The sequence below is a fragment of the Lepidothrix coronata genome, unplaced genomic scaffold (assembly GCF_001604755.1).
Source record: "Lepidothrix coronata isolate B3197 unplaced genomic scaffold, Lepidothrix_coronata-1.0 Scaffold232, whole genome shotgun sequence".
NCBI lineage: Eukaryota > Metazoa > Chordata > Aves > Passeriformes > Pipridae > Lepidothrix > Lepidothrix coronata.
Genome location: NW_016690412.1, coordinates 906,147 through 928,353, shown reverse-complemented (window position 1 = coordinate 928,353; position 22,207 = coordinate 906,147). Strand labels below are relative to the sequence as shown.

Sequence of the window (22,207 nt, the reverse complement as noted above, 5' to 3'; positions counted from 1 at the left end):
ACCAACCTAGAAGCCAGAAGCAGATTTCAAAACTAGTTTCATAAGTAGGATAAATGTCTAAAGTTAGCAGGATGAAATCATCAAGGCTAAGGCAAAGAATTATACCTGAGAAGAACTTACACGTACAGCATAAAATAGGGAGAACTAGGTGGCACTATGTTAGAAAAAGTTCTCAGCAGAAGTTTCTGTCATAATAAGAAAACAAGTTCTTTCTGGGATGTATTTATAAATGTTCCTCTCATGTGTGACACATGGGACATAATTACTGCACTCTAGTTGGTGTTGATGGCTTATATCTTAAGATAAAGGTAAAAGTTGGACTGGAAAGAAGCCAGAGTAAAGCTGTAAAAAGAAATCATATATGAGTGGAGTCTAAAAGAAAAGTGAACAAAACCTGTTAGACTATGAGAAAATGGTATACATATCTGCACATATAAACAATTATATAAATAAATACATATATATTTGCACACCAATATTTATTAAAATATATTTGAAGCACAAAAATATTATTTACATTGGGTACTGCCTCCTGCTGTGGGATCCCCAACACAAGAAGGACATTGACCTGATGGAGTATATCCAGAGGAGGGCCATCAAGATGAAGAGAGTTGGTGGAGCACCTCTCCTACAAGGAAAGGCTGAGAGAATTGGGATTGCTCAGCCTGGAAAAGAGAAGTCTTTGGGGTGACCTAATTGCAGCCTTCCAGTACCTGAAGGGAGCCTACAAGAAAAATGGAGAGAGACTATTTACAAGAGCATGTAGTGACAGGACAAGGGGGAATGGTGTCAAAAAAGAAAGACAGCAGGTTTAATTAGATACTAGGAAGAAATGCTTCACTGTGAGGATGGTGAGGCATGGGAACAGGTTGCCCAGAGAAGGGGTGGATGCCCCATCCCTGGAAGTGTCCAAGGCCAGGCTGGATGGGGCCCTGAGCCCCCTGGTCTAGTGGAAGGTGTCCCTGCCCGTGGCAGGGGGGTTGGAACTAGATGACCTTTAAGGTCCCTTCCAACCCAAAACCATATATGGATCTGTGATTCTATGATTTCCACTGGAAGTATGACAACATGCAGCAAAGAAAATTCAGGTTGGCTATTGGACAAATACATATTCATAAATGCTGTTAGGCATTTATACAAGCTTCATGCAAGCATTGCAGATTTCCTTCAAACAGGTGCTTTTACAAGTCGATTAGAGAAATAGGTCTTGCAGATGATATCACTGTTTTTCAAACTCTGATCTGTTGCCTCTTTAGATTCTGTGAACTACTCCTAAGAGGACCCTGAAAGACAACACTTCTTCATATTCATGTCCACAAATTGAAAATGTTTGAGTAACACTGATCAATATACACCTGAATCAGTCTCAGCACAGAGAGTAAATCAGACAATATCTTGAGGTCTAGAAGCCTAAACTTCTTTTTATTCCTATGTGAAAAACTACATCCCCTCCATGAATCAATTTTTTTAACTTATAAATACTTGAATAGCAGCATTTTTATACTGTACAGGAGATCTTGTCAGTAAACACATTGTTCAGATACAGTGGCAGTTGTGTGAACGAAAGGGGTTTTATATGAACTCAGGGATTTTATTTACCTCCCCTTTCCATTGAGTCTTTCTAGGCAGTGACAGGACTTGAGGAAATGGCATGAAGCTGAGTCAGGGTAGGTTTAGTTTGGATATCAGGAAAAGGTTTTTCACCCAGAGGATGGTTGGGCCCTGGAACAGGCTCCCCAGGGAAGTGGTCACGGCACCAAGCCTGACAAGTTCAAGAAGCGTTTGGACAATGCTCTTAGGCACATGATGTGACTCTTGAGGATGGCCCTGTGCAGGGCTAGGAGTTAGAGCCGGTGATCCTTAAAGGGTCCCTCCGAACTCAGGGTGTTCTGTGTTTCTAGGCTTTCAATACTTGTCAGGCAGCTCTTGTCACACGCATCACGGGCAGAATGAATCTCACTGCAATGGCACTACACTGACAATTTTTATTTTAACCCAAATACACGGGCAGTTTCGCGGTGCGATACAGCGTGAGCTTCTCTCCCTGTGCGCTTCTCTGCTCCGCGCCGCAGAGGCCCCGCAGGGCCGCAGAGACGCCGCAACCGGGCGACGGCGCAGAGCCCTCGGTGCCGCCAAGCTCCTTTTCCTCGGCTGCCTGAGCCACCTTCCCCCGCCTCTCCGCGCTATAAACGGGGCGGGCCGGGCCCGCCAGCCCGGCTGCGGCCGCGGCCGGCCCGCTCTCCCCGCCTCCCTGAGGCGCGGCCTGGCCCGGCCCGGCCTGCTGTGGCGGCGGCACCGGCATCTCGGGCGGGCGGCTCTATGGCTTTCATCCGCAGGCGGCGGCTGGAGCGGGAGCTGTACTCCAAGGAGAGGTGAGCGGCACTGCCCCGGCGCTGCCCCGGCACTGCCCCGGCGCTGCCCCGGCCGCCACCGCTCGGCCGCGGCCCCACAGCGGACCCGGCGGAGCGGCAGCGCGGCCTCCAGGGAGGCCCCGGCGGAGCGCCGGGAGCAGAGCCCGGCTGCTGCTGCACTGCCTCGTTTTGTTACTGTTGGGATCAGGTGGCTGGTGATTGCCCGGAGTTAAGGCCGAAAAGGGTCTAGAAAGGACCTGGGAAAGTAGGGATGCTGCTTGCCTTGTGTAAACTGCATGAAAATAGCGCCTGTAGATTTCTCTTTATTTGTCCTTAGTTGTGTTGGTGGCATGGAACTACAGCTCTGCTTTACTATAGTTTGTTTTCTTTACTTTTTTTTTCTTTGCTTTTTTTTTTCTTTGCCTTCCCCCCCCCCCCAACACTATAATCAATGTATTGTCAGCCCTTAAATTACAGACTCTGTGCTGGCTCTTTAAAGTATTAAATTAAATTAGCCCGTTCCTGCTTGCTGACTGTAAGCTGTTTTCTTTCTGAACATACAAACAAAGGCTCATCACATGTGCTTGAGTGTATCCTGACTTTACTCCTTTATTTTTTGGTAGTGTCCCACTTTCTTTGTATGTGGTTTATCTGCATATGGCTTGTCGCAGAGTTTCAGAGTCCTTTCCAATCTTTATATTTCGAGGTAGGAAATATAAGGTGAAAGCAATAGGTCGGCGTGGGTCATGCAGCAGAGGGATACGGTGTCTTCTCTGGGGGAAACAGGGATCCCCCGTTGTTTCCTGCTGCAGGAACCGTGTGGAGGCATCAGGCTAGTCCCGTGCAAGCCCTGCGCAAATTCCTGTTTGCAGGTCTCTGCTGGTTACACAGCACTGTTTATTGTTGGTGAGAAAACCGCATGATGAAGAGCTGGACTCACTCTGTCCGTATAAATTCTGATTCATGGCTGTACAGCCCATGACGCTACCACATCCTCTGAAGTGTTTTTTGAAGTATAAAGGTGTTCAGGATCACTTTTTGTCCTCTTGTTTATCTCGTTGTTTTTGGGGCCTGCTGTGTTTTCAGTTGTGTGTGAAGGGCTGCAGGGGGAATGGACAGTCTTCCTGTGTAGAAGGAAAAGAGAAAGATTTTTAATTAATTTTTATTATTTTTTAAGTAAAACATCTTAATTGTAGGAAAATCAAGAAGAATGACTCTGTTAGCTCTGTTAAGTATTTTTTTTTTGAGAAGCTGAGTAAAAAGGCCAAAACTCATCAGACTTGTCCCAAAGAACCGGAATGGGATCTAAATCTCTTCTAAAAAGCCCTGAAAACAAACTCAAGGTATCAATGTGCGCCAGTGTTGCTGATCTGCAGTTATCGATGAGAACATTTTTTCTTTGGTCATATTTGGAAGCATTTTAGGATTTTATTATTTGAGTTTGTAATTTGAGCACTTCATGAAAGATGAGTCTTGTTCTCATTTGCACTGGCAGCTTTTCCTGTATCTGCAGACTCATTTCTGTTTCTTGCCCTTACCTAGCAATTGATATTCATGTAAAATCAAAGTAAATTTGTGTATATTTTGTACTGCATATCAGGTCTTTTCCCCTCCTTCTCTTCCTGTGCTTTTCTGAATTAGAAAATCTTAAAAACATTTAAGTGATTTAAAAGATTTTGAGCTTTGAAATGTCAGATTAGAAATACTGAATTTTTGTCACCTGTTTTCCTTAAAGTTCTGCCTTAAAACAGCAAAAAAACCAGCTCTTTATTACTTAATTGAAGGGACAGCCTTTCAGAACTTTTCTCCTTCCTGTTGGGTAGTGGTTACACAGAGACACCAGCTTCTGCTTTAAAGATTCTCTTGGTCCTTGTATCCTTGCTGTAGATATTTCCTAGTTGAGATAGCTGGGACTTTTTGAAACTTTGTGGCAGCTGCATTTGGTGCGTGGTTTGGGGTTTAGGTTTTGGCGTTGTTGTTGTCGGTTGGTTTTATTTGTACCTTGCTATCCACAAGGCTGTAAGCTATGGAAGTTCCGGTTAAGAGTACTGTGAAACTTGGTAAGCAAGTTAAATCTTCTTGTGCAGTTGCTTTAAGTGGGGGGAGATCTGAGTGATTTTAAGTGATCTGAAACAAAAATATTTCTTCTTAACGAATTAGTTAGTCCGCTTTAATATCTGGTTACATAAACCTTCTTTTCTGACTACATGCCATTTTCTAGTAGAAAACAAGAAAATGTTGAAACGTCCTGTGTGCACACTGAGGACAAGGAGCGGGTTTTACTTTACATTTGATTAAACAAATCCATGTCCCTACTGAGCAGGGTTCATTCTATAAAGAATTTATCCTTAAAATTCATCTGTATCTCTGTTTCAGCTGTGTTCATCTCTATTTTCACATTGCCCAGGTGTTCATGGTAAAGAAAGTTATGTCCCTTTTTAGTTAGTGCTGTATGCATGTTCATCCAGTTTATTTAATCCCTAAAATGTTAATCCTTCATGAACAGGAATCCTTTTTTTACAAACAACTTTAGTCACAAAACTTCAAAGTAAATTACATGGTGTTTTGGCTCAGGTTGTCCCTCCCTTAGTAAAGTGATTTCTCGGTTCTGTTGGCAGCGTGCCCAAAGGTGGGCAAGTGTAACACTGTACCACTTGATACATATAGACTCTATAAATAGTTCTCCTGGATGTCTTGCACGGTTCTCGGCTTCCTGTGTGAGGAGTTCATCTCTTCTGCTGGAAGTATCACTCACATGACGCAACCTACTGGCAGCATGTAGGAGCTGCAGATGGATCTTTTGTGTGATGGCTGCTTGTGCATTGGGGTATTTATTTTTTATTTATTTTTTTGGTATCTGGAGCATTATCTTACACTATTGGGACAAAATATACATAATGAAAGCTTTTATTCAAACATCAACAAATGAGTCCTACAGCTGGCCTATAGATACTTAGCTCTTGTTAGGAGAGGGTTTAATTTTAGAATTGATTTTACATAGCTTTGGGCTGCTGCTGGATTGGGCTGGCCTGCTTTTTCATCCCTGCAACGTCCTTTTATTACTGGGATTGTACCTCCAGTATCAAATCAAGTGATTGTGCAAGATGTGTTGGATCAGCCACTTGAAATCCTTGTGTCCAAGTAGATTTCTAGCATGTGCTTTTCTGATGAAGTGATGAAAATAGTAAGAATTCAATCACAGATTAGGAATTTAAAGAAGGATCAGTGGGGTACCTTCTTTGGGTGGTATAAACAGGCTTTTGCCAAGGTACTGATCCCTGCACAGTCACTTCTGTGTCCAGTTTGAACAAGTCCAGTGCTTCAGTTCATAGGCAAAATTGGTATATAAAAATATATGGGTATATAAATATGGGTGTATATATATATGGGTATATAAAATGAACTGTGGGTTTATTGTTTTCTTTTCTTTTTTTCCTCCACGTGTTTTTGGATCTCAGATGAGTTTTTTTCAAATTGAAGGATAGAGGGACATGCTCATCAAGCAAAGTAAAAGTAAAATTCTCAAGTAGACTAAATCTGATGCACCACACTTTCTATTTGGAGGATATTTTGTAGTATCCTGGCAGGACTCTTAAAGCCCAGTTTGCAGTTTGTAAAGTGTGTTTCTCTTCTTTGTTGCATACTCTGAACAATGCTAGGAATGTTTGGGTGCAGTTTGGGTTCTCAAACCTTGTGTATTGAGAATGACATAACATGAAGTGAAGTTTTTCGAGTGTTTTCCTGCTACTTAGGTCCTAGTTTTCCTATGCATCTTGGGTGTGTTCTTGATTGTATTCCCCAGCCCTTTTTTGAGTGGCAATTATATGGGAGCTCTTTGAAAAAGGCAGTAAGTTATGTTTTTCTTGGCAAGGTCGCTGCCTTTCTTTTTTTTTTTCTTCCACTGAAGCTGCTTCTCAAAGCAATACTGATTCCCTTCACAAGAAAATACTGTCCACATCACTTCCATAAGATTTTTTTGGTTATTCTTAGTACAATTTTGGGGGGAATATAGAAAGCCAGGAATTTGAAATAAGTCTTCAAGCAAAATTATAGTGGCATGCTTTCATTTACTTCTCCCCTTAAGTGTAGGTGTTTACCTTTTAAGCTCAAACAGCTCCTCATACACTATTAAAAGATTAACTCTTTACTCCACTAGGTTCTGTATACTTCTCACACTGGGTGGGAATTGAAAGTGTGCTAACACAAAAGCTGTTAGAGCCTACATTAAAGTTATCTGGGGGGATGTAGAGGTGAGTGTGCCTATGTTATATTGATTAAACATTGCTTTACCTCCGCTCGATACAACCTCCTACCGACAGGCACAACTCTATGGCCGAAAATCTTTCCATTTTAGATCTGTGAAACTTCTTGTGTTATTTGAAGTTGGTGGTGTTGGTTTTTCCAGCTATGTGAATTGCTATAATAGAAGATATTCCCTTACCTATCATGTTCTTTCTCCCCACACCAAGCTGCTGCTGCTGCTGTTGATTTTGAATACCGAACTTGCATTAAACCTGAGAAGTAATGCCATAAGTGCCTTTCCACCCACTTACAGTGAGCTCAAGCTTGTAAAGCTCAAGGCTTTGCCTGGGTGGCAGTGGTGGCTGCTAATTTATTTCACCCTGGGAAGTGAAACTGCCTCTTTCTCAGCACCTCTGACAGCAGAGCTGCTGTGCTGATTTGCTGCCTTCCAAAGGATAAGGCCTTGTTCCCAACCACCTTGCTCTTGCACCTGACCCCTTCGCATTGTACTGGCTCTGGGACTTCGTGTGCCCTTCCATGGACTGATCCAGGTTACTAAAACTGTGCAAAACTGTCCTGAGAAAACTCCACAGCTCTGAACAGAAGCTTGTTTTCTGGTCTATCTGCTAATGTGATGAATTTTTCAGTCACAGTTGGCTGATCTCCACAATTGTAAGTAGATTTTGAGGCATTACAAGTGGGTGGGACCAGCAAAGCTATTGAAGCTGCTTCTCTTTTTTTCTTTTTTTTTCCCCTTAAGTTGCAACTTTCAAATATTACAAGTATTAAGAAAATACCATCATTTTGGAAGTTTTCTAAAAACTTGCTACTGATGAGACTTTTGAGGATATAGACTGGACTATTAAGAAGCTATAGTACAAGGCATTGAAAACCTTGCAAACTCTCACTCTGTATAGCTACTTTGAACTTGCTTTTGAAAATCTTGTCTAATTTGTCTCTCTGTGTCATTTTCAAAATAATATTTGGGTTTTTTTTTAAATAGTCTAGTATGTCAAGTTAAATGTACAAGTAAAAATGGTCAATGATCCCTGAAGACATGGCTGTGGCTTACTAACTTCATCAGTCTGTTGCAAGACATTAAATAGCATTGTGACCACAAAATTGCAGACATAAACCTGTGATATGTGTCTTTATTAGGAAGCAAGCTTAAAAATAGCCTGTAATACACTTTAGGGTGTGAGTTTTGTTGCTTGATTTCAAAGGATTTTGTGTCAACAATATTTGACTTGCTTTCCAAGAAATTTCTCTAAGTAGATTTTTAATAAACACTCGTTAAATCATTTATAGTTGGGAATTTTCAAGTAAAAATTGGGTTATTCATTTTGAAAATGGATTAAAATTAACTACTTGCTGATAATAACAAAAATATCTCGAAATTGATCCTTTTCTGGTTGCCTGAAAAAGAACTTTGTGATATTTGATTATTACTGTAGTATAGGAAAACAGCAGTAGGCAAATGTAGAAGGTCCCTTTGATTTCTATTAAACACAACTCTTTCTGTTAGAACCAGAATTGGGTTTTGTTTGGGTTTTTTTTGTTTGGTTGGTTTGTAGTGGGTTTTTGGTTGGTTGGTTGTTTTTTTTGTGTGTTTGGTTTTTTTTTGGTTTTGTTTTTGTTTTTTTTTTAGTTTTGTTGGGGTTTTGGTTGGTTGGTTTGTTTTGTTGTTTTTTTCCAGACACTGGTTCTTGCTGATAATTTAATAGTACAAAAAAACACCCCCGACCATTTTCATTTTAGATGCCAAAGCATTTTTGTACATTTTCCAATTAAAGCTTATGATTTGCCTGACTAACTGCTGAGGTTGAGGGGTTTTTTTATGTCTTGCGGTCAGACTTGAAGGCAAGGGAGGGTAGACTGGGAACAGACTTGCTTATTGTTATTTCAATTGACATTGGTTCTGTGATCCAGGGCAGTGTGATAGGCACAGGCGTACAGTCTGTGCTGGTAATTACTCAGCACAGGGAATTGTACAGCTGCTCAGTGGCTGAAAACCAAAACTCAGTTTTCACCCCTCACAGGTTTAATATACAGAGCATCTCGTGCATTCTCTTACTACTGTTATTTGTTGGGGGGGGTTGTTGTTGTTGTTGTTGTTGTCCTGTCATGTGCAGAAGAATTANGGTTGTTGTTGTTGTTGTTGTCCTGTCATGTGCAGAAGAATTAAATTACTATTTTAGGTCTGTACTAAGCATGCATTCAAATTCTTGTTGTAGGACTACGTAGCAGTTGATAGTATATACGTTTGGTATGCCAGTCTTTTTGATATGTGTCTTTGGAATACCTTCTTCAGCTCTTTGGGAGGCAGTCAAAGTCCAGCTGCTCAGTTGCACGTTGAAGATCCCCAGTGCTGTAATTTTATAGCTGTTGTGGTGGATGTCCTGTTTTTTTCAGGCCTTCACAACACTTTTCCTACTCATGCAAAATACTTGAGACTGCTATGCTCCTGGCAAGCCTGAAGAATCATCCTGTGTAGTGATGGCTCTCAAGAGGGACCCTGTTGATACAGTAACTATCAGCGGCTCTATTTGTTTATGTGAAAGACATTTGTTCTGTGAAGATAAACTCTGACTGTACTCAAGTAACATCTGATGAAACTTGACTTTTTTCCTTTTTTTGACAACCCTATGGATCATTAACACAGGCAAATGAAATTTAGATACTTAACCAGTAAAGACTGAGATTAGTTGAGAAATTCCAGGAGGAATTTCTCATCCAGAGATGAGGCATCATAATCTCAAGAGTTCATTATTAGCTATAATTTGAACTGGTCTAGCTTTGTTAGCCAGTAGTTGAGATGCAAGTCTGAAAATTTTGGTTTCATTTATGGCATTGTATGAATTTTTAAAAGGGGCAGCTTTTGTGACAGAATCTTTGGACAGGCTGTGAGTTCATCCCAATGTGCCATGGTGCTTGAGAAGAGTAGAGATTGGTGATTCTATTTGTGGAGATTTGATATCTGACTCTGTCTGCCTGCAGAAGTGACTTATTGCAGCCTAAAAAATATAGGAATATGCAGTTAAGAGTAAATGGAACTGCAAGTAGAGTAGCAACAAGTATAGAAATGCTTGGAAGAGTCTGCAGAACCACATGGACTCTGTGGAGAGTGGAGGGGAAAGATAAAATGTGGAAAATGCACTTGCCTTATATGATGTATAAGGCAAGAATGTTTGAAGAAATGCTTTAACAGCTGCCAGCAATACAAACCTTTTTCAAGACAGGAAAGCTGAGATCAGTGAACGTGAGATCATGGCTTAGGAGGTCACTGGTCTCCAGCAAGGAGCTCTGCAGAGATGCTGTCTCTGTAAACCTGGGGAGTGAGTAGTCATGTGGAAGAGAGAGAGAGAGAATAGCAGAAGGCTAAACTGGATGCTGCTAGTAAACATGGCATTTTAAAGGGAAGAAACCTATGATTTCCCACAGTACCTAATTAGCCTATATGAAGAGTTTTTCTTGAGGTTTTGTGCATACCTTGTGCATTATTTTTGTCATGAAATCATCTGATTCAGTAGGAGTGAGGATTATGCCAGGGAAAGTGTACCTCAAATCCTTCTCAGTAGCCCACAGCTTCTGATTTTGGGAAGGTGAATTGATCCATAAAGTACCAAGTATAAAGATAACAGTTTCATGGAGATAGTTATAATGAAAAATTTGGAAGAGAACTCTCTTCGTTAATGTGTTTTGGGTAATGGTAAGCATGTTCTAGTTACTGGCAATAAAAACCAATAGTTTGATGTAAAAACATGGCTTGTCTTGAATATATGATGGATGCCTGCATTTACCAAAAGCTTAAAAGTAAAATCTAGTAATTGCCAGTGCTGTCAATAGATGAATTTGGAAAGAGTATAAAAATGTGAGGAGTTTGTCAAAAAAGTAGGTGAGACAAAGGAAAGAGCCCAAGAATGAAGAATTTCAAAAAATGAATTCTATCAACCAGACATTGTCAGTTTTCCTGGGGAAAAAAATTTATGGTGCCATGTATGTCATTACTGTGAAGCTCATTCCCTATGTCAATAGTGTCTGTTTCCTGATGAAATAAAATATTTTTCAAACAAATCTGGGTGTTGCCTTTGTTCTTAACTTTTTATTTAAATATTTTGGCTTGTGGCTAATAAACTAAATGTATATTTTTATACATACTAGAAAAAACATTTTGATGGTGAATGGCTCTTTATATACCCAAATGTAGCTTTATTAAAAAGCTTGAATTTGAAAATCTGATAGGACTTGCAAGATCTGAGTTTGCAAAAGCACAGAAATTTTAAGTTGGTCCCAGATGATTTCAACTGGATGATGTGTTGAGAAAATAGAATTTAATGGTAACTGTGTGGAAGCTGCAATGGTTTCGTATGGCCCCTTGGTCATTTGGGGTCAGCTGTCCTGGCTGTGTCCCCTTCCAACTCCTTGTGCACCCCCAGCCCCCTCGCTGGCAGGGTGGTTTGAGAAGCAGAAAATGCCTTGACTCTGTTTAAGCACTGCTCAGCAATAACAAAAACACCTCTGAATTATCAACACTGTTTTCAGCACAAATCCAAAACAAAGCCCCATAGTAGATACTGTGAAGAAAATCAAGCCAAAACTAGCACAGTGGGACCATAAAATGCCTGTTTTAAAGAGAGGAGTGGTAAAGATAAGCTGTTTTGAAAAAGCAGCAGAGACTTAGGACAAAGTGTCTTGGACACACAAGCATTTTTGAATATATGGACCCACTGTTACTTGTAGTTACAGTAAACTTTTATTGTTATGTTCTGTTTAGTGTAAGAGCCACAACACAAATCTTTAAGTGAACAAGATGTATTTCTCAATAATGCTATTTTTTTCTATTGTGAAATATGCTTTTTTAATGAACAGGCTATTTAATTCATCCAGTTTATTTTGTGAACTCTCCATGTATTTACTGCTGTTTGAATACTTCTCTGGGGACTCTTGGTGTTTAGTAGTGTTTTCACAGGCACCTCTTGCGAAGTACATCATGAACGCAGTACAAAAAGTTCCAAGTGTGGATGTGAATAAATACTAAGTACTTCTGTAGATCAGAGCAGCCCTGCACACAAACAAGCTATTTTACTTCCAAGTGAAGTGATACATTTTTGCTCCTCCTGCTATACCAGTATCCACTGGCATTCCCCACAGCTGAAACACTAAGTGGCTGAGTGTTCACCCTGTTAGAAAGTTGTTGAGTTTTGATCACTTGCAGCAGTTTAAGTTGTTAGAGAATGCATTTTCGTGTTCCCTCTGATCTGCCTCATTTGCAGTTACGTGGTACCAACCTAACAATTAAATATTTTGGAAGTCTTAAATTTCTTATTTTTGTTTTGTTGTTGTTGAGGTTTGTTGTTGGTTGGATTAGTCCCCATGGGCTTACTGTGGGGTTGAACAGGTGGTGGTAAAGAGGAAGTACAGGACGTGTGGTTGGAGAGGAAGGCAATGCTTCCTCGGAGGTCATCGAGTGACTCAGCTGTGTCGTAAAATCTGTGAACGTCTTTTCACTTAACACTTTAGACCAATGTAATTTGGCTTTGCTTCAAAATGATCTAATTTCCTTCATTCTAAGCAATTATTTCCTGCCATTCCTTTTTTTTTTGCACGTTTTGACTGGCTGGTCAGGCCTAAACTGATCTTTACTGGGTAGAAAGCCTGGCTATACTAGAATAGTTTCTGCTGAAGGCACGTGAACAGAATCAAATATCTAACCTTATATGTGTTGGAAGAGCATCAATCGATCTTCATGTGTATACAAATTTTCCTATAAGTTGTTCTTTTAAAAAGTTAAATTAATGCATTCTTGGTATATGGGGCACAGTGCAGAAATCAGTGAAGACTTCCTAAACACTTGATAGCTTTTATTAAGAATAAAAGCTGACTGTTAAGGTATTTCCTCTTGGAATAAATGATTTTTATTTCTTTGTAGGTTTTCACTACTTCTTCTTAACCTGGAAGAATATTATTTTGAACAGCACACAGCTAATCATATTATAAATAGAGGTCACAAAGATGAAAGGTACGCAACTTCTACGTAACTTCATTTACTGGAGTCATTCTAGTCTCATGTATTCAAACACAACTAATTTTTTTTTATTATTATTTCTTTTAGAAAATTCAGAGGCTCTCTAAAAATCTGTTCAAAGTCAATTATTTTTGAACCAGATGACAATATCCAACCCATTATCAAGGTAAGCAGTGCAAACTTAAATTTTCTGGTAACTTAAGATTCTCTTTAAACAGGTTTTAAGAAAGGTTTTATATTTTTATAACTTGCTGCAGATACCATTGAGAGACTGCATTAGTATAAAAGCCCCAGAAGATAATGAAGCAAATAACCCTTTCACACGGTAGGTGAATTTGGGTTACTGTATACATGTATTTAACTTCTTTTAAAGCTGAAATGCCCATCACTTCAAATATCTTATTTACATTTTAGGGATACATCTGGAGGGATTTCAGTTCTGTGTAGCCAGGTAAGACCTGCATATGACAGATTCTTGATGTATAAATGAGTGAGGTTACATAAACAAGCGAGCTTGGATTCTTTAATGGTGTTTGTCTCAAAACTGGAGTCCTAGGGTGGGGAGTTAACTGAAAACAAAACTAACTAGTGTCTCAGCAGTAATATGAAGTTATTGATGCTGGAAATTTCAAACTGTTAATGACTTCATTAAGTCATTAGTTTCATAAAGTAAACTTTTTGCACTGTGCATTTTATAATGGAGCTTAAGGCAACTTCAGAATTGAATGAAAGGGGAGGGTAGACTGAAATGAAACATGTTATTAATCATCTTTAGTTTGGTCTTGTTATACTGCTTTCTTCTACTTCCTGCAGTGTGTTGTGGTAATGGCAAAGACATCTTGATCCTTGCATTTCAGCTTTGTGAAAACTTTGGTTTGTGCTGTATGTCCACCAAACAATTTTCAGAAGCTGTCTTGAAATACTGTATTTAAGTTTCAATCAGGAGTTTTGATTAACTTGGATATGTTCATACTTAAAGTTAACCAAGAGAATACACTTCAAATTTTAATAAATAGCAGTTGGTAAGTGTTCTAAAGCTGTAAAAGTTTCAAAACGATGTTTTCATTTCGGGAAAGAATGGTGTTGAGGTGGGAAGTACAATTTTAAACATTCTAGCATATTTGTGAAACCTGTTCTTAGCAATACCTGAAATTGATAGCCTTGCTCGGTTATGTACTGCTGCAGTCAAAAATGAACTCAGAGAACTCAGAGAAGTTTGTGGACTGTGTTAATCAGTATATATAATTTCATCAAAACTGCTTCTGTGAAGAATATTGTGTAGTCAAGATTTCTTGAGTTGGTGGGATTTTTGTTTATTGAGTGTTTGTAAAAAAGGTGTTTCTAACTGTTCCATGCAATGGTTCCACCATACATCATTAGTAAATGTTCTTAAGAATAAATGATTATAAAAAACAACTCATAGGAAAGGAGAATAACTTTTAAGATGGCAAGTGTGGTTAGCACCCCCCATTCCTCCCATGTGTAGCTCGCTAGTCATCCTCCTGTCTCTGTGGAAGTGCCCTGAAATGGTTGGGTGGCATGATAAGTGCTGGTATTTTTGTATAAGAGGCGTACAGACCTTCAAGTGTCAAGTAGTCACTTGTACTTATGACACATCATGATCTAATTATAAATATATTTCTAAGTAGAATTTTGCCTTGTAGGAAACTGCATGTAGTGAATAATTGGAACATCTTAAACATCTTTGCCTTTTAGACTCAAAAAAAAAATTGTTAATACATAACTGGATAAACAGCTTTGCTTTATGCAGCAGGCAACTTAGAAACTAATGACTTTAAAATACAGTAAATGGGAAAAATAATTTGAGATTATTTTAGTATTTTTTCTCAAGATAAAATTGGAGGGAAATTCTCCAAAATAGGAAATGAATACAGTATGCTAACATTTTTGCTCGGGACAAGTAAAGGAAAAAACCACCCCATGTCTACTTCATGTAACATGAAGTATTCAGTGTAGAAAAATGTTTAGTTACCCCACAGAAGTGTGATCTAAACGTAATGCAGGTTTCTCATTCTGATTCTCCTCTGAGTGATTCAGGTCTGTACATGCTGATGTCAGATGAATGACACTAATTGCCATTATATTTTATGTAGCACTTAGGCATGCTGAGCTTGTGAGCTTCTAAGCACACCACTTGCTTTCTTTAGCTGGACAGTGTTGTGAGTGGTCCTGTGGTGAAGGCTGGCTCTGTTGTCAGCTGGTGAAAGTGGGAAGGCTCTATGTAGCAGCCAGAAGACTTCTGGCTAGAGCATTGTACCTGTCTGTTCTTGCAAGTTTAATACTTGTCCTTGGTTTGAGGCTGCTGCCACGGTGCCTTGGAGTGTAGAACCACAGATGTGGTGGCTGTAGGAATGAAACCAAGGCTTTTCCAAGACTGGAAAAGCGTCTTTGATCAGCCAAGTCACTTGAGCCATGAACTAGAAGACAGTAGGTAATGCAGTCCAGTGTGTTTTGTGCAGTTCAGAAACAATCCTGAATCTTACACTTTAGGCCTAATTTAGCAAACTTTAGCAAGTTTGAGCTTTCCCTACAAACAGAGCAAAACTATGACTTATTTCTGGCTTGTCTTTCAGACAATGGATAGTAAGGCACAAGTATCTACAAACCAATGTGCTAGCAGTAAAGTCTTTTTATAGAAGTTGTGAGAGTGTTGTGAAAGAGAGTAGTTTCATGTGGCTTTTGGGTGGGGGGAGATCCTCTCAGATGTGAGAAGAAATAAAACTGTTCAGAAGCATGCCATGGGATGAGAGAGGAAATCTGGTGTCTATGGTGGCTGGAACTGTAAGCAAAACATTTAGCAGCAGAAGAAAGGCATTCATTTGAGAAAGTTTACACAGTAGTTTATGTTGTGAGTTGCCAGTCTGGAATAATTCCCATTTGGACAAAACCCTAAGGCCATGAGTCACCAGAAGAGGGAGAGGATCCTTCTCCTGAATGTAGCTGTGTGTATTGGCTTTAGTATTGCAACTCCTTGAAGGTCATATGATTAGGATGAAAGCCTACTATAAACTACATAAGTAAGCCCCTGAACTAAATTGGACTCTTGCCCCTTCTTGCTGCTAGCTGATATAAAAGCTCATTGTTTTTCTACAGTTTATCTGGGGTAGCTAAAGCAGGATATTACAACCCAGTGTTTTGCTTCCTTAAACAGTGGTCTTAGCTTTGTATTTATCAGTACTTCTGATTAATTTTATTATTTTTTAATGTTTGAAACTGTAATGTCTCTTTCAGGTTTTTCTCATTAAAGAAAGGAATGTTATTGCACCCTATAAAACAATAAGAGTGAGTATATATTTTTCAGTGTTCTTAGCAAGCCGAAGTTTTGCAAGGATTTATGTTCTCATTTCTGAATGAGTAAGATAATTATCATTTGAAGAATATGACAGTAAAGCTTGAAAAAAAATAATTGTCCATATTGAAAAAACACTTCTGAGTTCTTCCATGATGGCTTTCTGATGTTTCATGGAGGACATACTGCAGACCTGATGCTTGCCATTTACCTTGATGTGTAGCTCTGTGGGCTCAACAGTCAGAGCTGTCAGTGGGCTGCTAGTATTCAGTGGACACTTCATCCTGGCTAAATGGCTTCTCCTGAGACTTCAGATGAGAGATTGCTAATTGATATTTCCCAGCTGAGTGCTTCACACTTCAAAGAAATTGCAGATAAGGTGGCTCACAGCAGAAATTGGAGGTTACTTCTGGTTGCTTTCTGCTGATGGGGTCGGTGTGCTCTGATTCAGAGCTTGGAGGCTTCAAGGCATGGAAGTAAAGGATTTTTGCCTGAAGTGTGAGATGAGTTAGGACACAGACACAAAAAGAAAATACATAGTCATTAGACATATTGCCCCAGAATTGAAACAAGCAGAATTATATTTCTCAATATATTTGTGCAAGTAAGAAATTTCAAGAATGATGAAGTCCATAAATTTGCATTACTGTAGTGAACAGCAAAGAGGGCAAGACATGATTTCTGTTCTCCCAACAACTGCTTTGGGTTGGTTTTGTGATTAGATCTGCCTCTAAAGTAGGAGTTTAAATATTTCTTTCTTTGTTTGTTTTATTCTGTTAATTCTTCACGTGTTAAGCCTTTTTTGTCTTCTAGTCCTACCATTTTCTGTTTTGCATCTGTGTGCAAGATTTATTAAGTATCACAGAAATACCTTATCCCATTGCCAACACAATGAAAAAGAAAAGAGTCAGAAGGACTGTTTAGAAGGCTTTTCACTTCATTTTCTCCTAAGTTATGATTCATACATGGCTAAAACATTTCTGACAGTTAACCATTACAATTTATTTCACTAAAGTGCAGCTGTGTTTCTGCATTTTAAAACAAGTTCACCTTCAGTCACTTCAGAATTTTTTTCTGTTGCTGCTAAATATCTTCTACTTGAATCATTGCCAGTTCCATATGTTTCACTGAGTGCTGGAATTGGGTAGTACATTTTATCTTCCTTGTCTTGCATTGATTGTTTCAGATCAATTACAAAATACTGAGCTATTGTCTTTGCATATGGTTGGAGAGCTACAGAGACAACTGCTCACATAAGCTTTTACATTGTTGGTTGTAAGCAATCCTTACAGACCATCCACTAGGATTTCTGAGAGCTGTGTTTTCCCTGTTGAAGGAAAATAGTGCTCTGGGTGAAATGTTACAAAGCGTTTATCTAAAGTGCCACTGAATTCCTTGTCTCCCTATACCCAGTTCCATTTGCTTCCTGAAGCATGCTTTCCTCTTGGATTGGTGTCAGTTCAGCTCAGATCACATATATTACACCAAAGATTGTCTAGATTTTCATGTCTTCCTTCCTTCAGTTTTAAATTAATCTGGCTATATCCACTGATCAGTGTCTTGCTGTACTCTTACTGATCACTTTTTTTTTTAAGTCTAGCCTGAGAATTTACAAAAACCTACAGAAGTGTGTTAATATAGTTTTATACTGTATTCAGGGGTCATTAAAGGATCCCACAACCTTTGCTAAATATGAGTTATGTGTAAATTTAGTATCAGTTGGTTCATGCTTATACTATTAATACACTTACATTAAAACCAGAAAAATCTACTATGAAATGACACTTAAGAAAGCTGGAAAAACTTTGTAGGGGAAAAAGGAGGGTTCCACATATACTGAGTGATGTGTTAGTGAGGCTTTTGTAAATGACTCATCAAAATAGGCTGTGATTGAATTTGGGATCTTCTCCTCTCAAAGCTATTTATGTAGAGAAGAATGATTAACTTTTTTAGCCCATATTTTAAAGATTTGATGGGCTAGTATCTTTTGTCTACAAGATATACAGTAGCTGTTTAAATGTAATATGTCACTTTCTAGTTCTATATTTACTTTATTTTTACCTGATATTAAAATAGGCATAACATGTACTAGCTCTACATTTACTGGTGTTTACAATGCATTAATTTGTTCACTTCTAAGCTGTTATGTTGCATTGTATCAAACAACAGACAAAGTACTGCACAAAGAGTTTACCACAGGGAAGATAAATTTCTAAAGAAAAAAGATCAGGTTTTACATCTGCTTTTGGAATGTTTGACGTATAGCACAATCTTTGATAGCATACTTTTACTACATTTTCTTTATTTATAATTTAGGGTGTTTGGGGTTTTTTGTTATTTTTATTTTAGGGTTTTTTTTTTTCACTGAGCTTTATTTGAAACTCATTTCTGGTAAACGTACTTTTAATTTTAGGGTAGAACAGAACACTTATTCCAACTGGATGTTGCTGGGAAAGTAGGAGATGTTGTGCAAACTCTACATCAGGTATGTGGTTATTTGATATCACTGCATACTTCATCACAGCATCTTTTGATTTTTAATGTAGAGTTTTCTTTTTTTGTTCTCAAGATGGAAATCTTGGAGTATCTATTTTTAAAATGTAGAGTTGAAAACATCTTGTTCTGACAGCTGTCGTAAGCAACCTGTATTAGCTTTTAGTATGCAGAGTGGTAGTATACAGACAAAGTAATAACATGCCAGTAGCAATGAACAAACATTAGAATGCTAAAGCCTCTCCTGTTTCTGTTAGCTTCTGAGCTCTGTGGGAGATCTCTGAGCTATTTCACTTAAAGATTGTTGTTTAGCTTTACAGGGCTTCTTGTCTAGATAAGATGGGAGATCAAGCTGCCATGGTAAGTATCTGATTATTTCTACTATCTCTGTTTAATAATGGTATTATGATCACTGTTTAATAATAACTTTAATTCTATTTGAATCATAGACCATATTTACTTTTCTTTCTTTCCACATTAGATAACTGCTATATTGCAATCACGCTTGGCTAGAACTTCATTTGACAAAAACAGGTACTTTTCTAATCACTTTCTACAGAGAAATCATTTTTAGCTTGGTTGATTAGTCTACTGCATTGATACTTAGGTGGTTGTTTAAGGTAGTGTGAGTTCTCTAATTCAGACTGTTATCTTTAAATTCTGAAGCATCTGGAATGGAGAGTAGGAAATTCTATGTTGTGAAGATGAACGTGTTAATTTTTTATGTCTCTAAACTGTTTTGTTTATCTGTGAATTTATTGTAAATTGGGCATCAGCATATGTCAAATAAAACTGTATAGAAAAGTCAACTGGTTTCCTGCAGCAGCATTCCTTTTCAGACTGCCTATTCAAGTAAAGGTCTCAACAAAGAACTTTTTTCCTGTGTGATATATCCTTCCTGAAGTCCCCTTTCTGATGTTCCAAGGCTATAAGCTAACCTAAAACCTTTCTAAAGAATTTAAGGGTGCCTCTACCAAAGTAAGAACTGGAGGTAAACTTACTCCTTTTCTTCACTTGTAGATTTCAAAGCATTTCTGAAACGCTGCATATGGAATGTAAAGCAGAAATGGTGACGCCACTGGTGACTAATCCAGGGCATGTGTGCGTTACTGATGCTAACTTGTACTTCCAGCCTCTTAATGGATATCCTGTAAGTGTCTCATAGATGATCTTGCATACAACATGAGCACGCTGCCCTGCTACTGGACAGATTTAATTTTCTGTACTATTTCTCTTAAATGCACATAGAGCATATCTCCAAGAAGACACTATTTTCAGTTATAATCAGAAGCTCCTTAGTTTTCTTTGATCTGTTCTGCTCTGTTGCATTTAGTGTATCTCTTCTTCTGAGGCTTTATTCTGTGCTGACTTGCTTAAAATTTACCTTCTAATGACAAAGCACAAAATGTCCTTTGTTCATTCTCTATTAATATTTGAAGATCTTTTTTTTGTAACACTTCATTTAAGATAAATTTCCAAATCTTACTCTGTGATGCTGTTCCTACCTAGTGAGAGCTTTATATACATGTAGTTTACTTTGGAAGATGTTAGCTAGGTTTTCTTTTAAACTAGTCGTTTCTTTCTCTAGAGGAAAACTGAGTACCTGTTGCAGATAGATTTCTGCTTTGGAACTTTGTCACAGAAATAGCAGCAATAGTCTTAGGAGGCTACTGACTTAGCTATGGTTCTGTGAAACACCTTCAATATGGACATGGCAGTGGCACAGTTACCGGAAAATTTTTATTCTCAGGCTAATTTTTTTCCCAATTTGCTTGTCAGCATGTGAGTTTGCATCAGCAGCCCTGCTGTTGCTCCATCTGGATATGGCTGGTCCCACATGCTGGTAGAGCAGTGTCTGGCCAGGGATGAAGGACCAAGCCAGACCCATCCTCTAATCCCAATGCTGGGCTGCTAGTATCCTCCACAGGGCTCAGTACCTGAGCCCACCTCTAGTGCTCTCATCTGCTGAGTACCCTGGGGGGAAGAAAGGAATCTGCCTAATCTGAGTGCCCTAAGGACAAGGAAAAGACAAGCAGAAGATTAAGAGAAGGAGTCTGGAGTCCCAGGAACAGAGAAAAGAAAGAAAAAACTCTAACTGCTCTAAAAGAAACATTGACCTAGAGAGGTCATGTCTGTGACAAGAGGAAGGAAAGTCTGAAGCTAGTACAGAAAATGGAAAAAGGAATAAGAGAAGTGTGTTTGACAAAGGAGGAGGAATTTGGGGAACGGATTTTTTAGCAGGGCCTGTTGCAATAGGGCAAGGAGTAATAGTTTTAAACTAGAAGAGACTAGATTCAGACTAGATAGAAAAAAAGTTTTTTACAATGACGATGGTAAGATGCTGGCACGCTTTGCCCAGAGAGTTGATGGATGCCCCATCCCTGGAAACATTAAGATCAGATGTGACTGGGCTCTGAGCAACCTGATCTAGTTAAAGATGTCCCTGATCATTGCAGAGGGGTTGAACTAGATGTTCTTTAAAGGTCTGTTCCGACCCAAACTCTTTTTATGATTCTATGACATGCTAGAAGTATGTCCAGGCAAGGAAAATGTGTGTCACAGTGGAAGATGGCAGTGCCATTTTTTCCAGCCGCCAGGTGGCACCATTGGCACAGTTTGCCCAGCAGCTCGATGGCTTCTTTACTTCTGAAATCGTTTGTTGTGTGCTGCTTCTCTCTTGCATGTGTATTGCAACTGGTGACAGACTCGGTTGATAATACACTGTGGTTTATTTATTCTTAAACTACTTTGCTACTCAGGCAAAAAACAACAGCAAAGACAAACTTCCTCTTTTTAATGTGACTGCTTAGCATCTTTATTCCACTGCTAAAATGACATGAATGGATATTGTTTTCGTGTTGCTAGTATTTATAGTTAGCAAAAACTCCAGATTGTCTGGAGAGGGTAAGGTAGAACATAAACCTGCTGGTATGTCTCCATCTTTTCTTTCCCCTCCCTCATGCCCCACAGAAACCGGTTGTACAAATAACACTGCAAAATGTGCGCCGGATCTATAAAAGAAGACATGGGCTAATGCCACTGGTAAGCTCAAATATTTATTTTATTTTCATGTCTTGCTGTGTATATTGTTTCTTAAAATGACCCGCTGAAACCGTGTACATCGTTAGGTAAAAACCATGCATTTTTAGGAGCTCTGGATTAAGTAGTGAACGGCACTTGATGGTCCCTTCTGGTTCTTAAGTGTTTTATTTCCTTATGTTGTCAAAAAGATGAAAACAGAAAGAGTGAACTCTGACAAGGATGAAAAGTTTTTTTCATAAGCAGTCAGTATAGGGGAATGGGAGAAGGGAGTATCACCAGGGAGCAATTCATTCCATTTATCTCAAACACCTATCTTGGGTTAGAATTAATTTCTTTCTCATAGTGCATTTTCTCTCAGGATTGATTCATGGAGGAAGTTTGGTCACTGCTTCAGATAGAGGCTAATGTGGTGTGATGAGTCCCACTGTACATGACTAAGAGATGATGAGACTGCTCCAGTGGAACTTCAGTTCTATGCTTTCAGTGTTTGCACTGAAATTTTAGTCTTGTAGAAAATGTTTTGTTTTGAAACACAATTAAACCAAATAGACATTTAATTCTTTTGCATCACTCCATTCACTTAGGCAAAAAAAATATATTGCCTATGCTCAATTAATCCAGGCAGAGCCAATCTATGGACAGCTGTAAAGCCATGTGCTCAGTTGGATGTAAACTGAATGCTTTTATGATTAGAAATAGAAAAGTTAAAATATTTCACTTTGTGGGCAAAACTGCTCCCCAGTA

The 22,207-nt window shown here is 38.9% G+C and overlaps 1 protein-coding gene across 3 annotated transcripts in view; it reads left to right on the top strand.

Moving 5' to 3' along the window:
• The first annotated feature begins 2,266 nt into the window (after positions 1 to 2,266).
• NSMAF (neutral sphingomyelinase activation associated factor) overlaps positions 2,267 to 22,207 on the top strand; it is a 39,454-nt gene continuing 19,513 nt past the window's right edge. For all 3 annotated transcript variants that reach the window (XM_017834299.1, XM_017834298.1, XM_017834300.1), the window contains exons 1-11: positions 2,267 to 2,372; positions 12,523 to 12,612; positions 12,706 to 12,784; positions 12,876 to 12,943; positions 13,033 to 13,069; positions 15,871 to 15,921; positions 18,342 to 18,413; positions 18,734 to 18,781; positions 18,903 to 18,955; positions 19,442 to 19,571; positions 21,392 to 21,463. In XM_017834299.1, the coding sequence (XP_017689788.1) occupies positions 2,320 to 2,372; positions 12,523 to 12,612; positions 12,706 to 12,784; positions 12,876 to 12,943; positions 13,033 to 13,069; positions 15,871 to 15,921; positions 18,342 to 18,413; positions 18,734 to 18,781; positions 18,903 to 18,955; positions 19,442 to 19,571; positions 21,392 to 21,463 (753 nt within the window). In that variant the 5' untranslated portion in view covers positions 2,267 to 2,319. The remainder of the gene's footprint in view (positions 2,373 to 12,522; positions 12,613 to 12,705; positions 12,785 to 12,875; positions 12,944 to 13,032; positions 13,070 to 15,870; positions 15,922 to 18,341; positions 18,414 to 18,733; positions 18,782 to 18,902; positions 18,956 to 19,441; positions 19,572 to 21,391; positions 21,464 to 22,207) is intronic.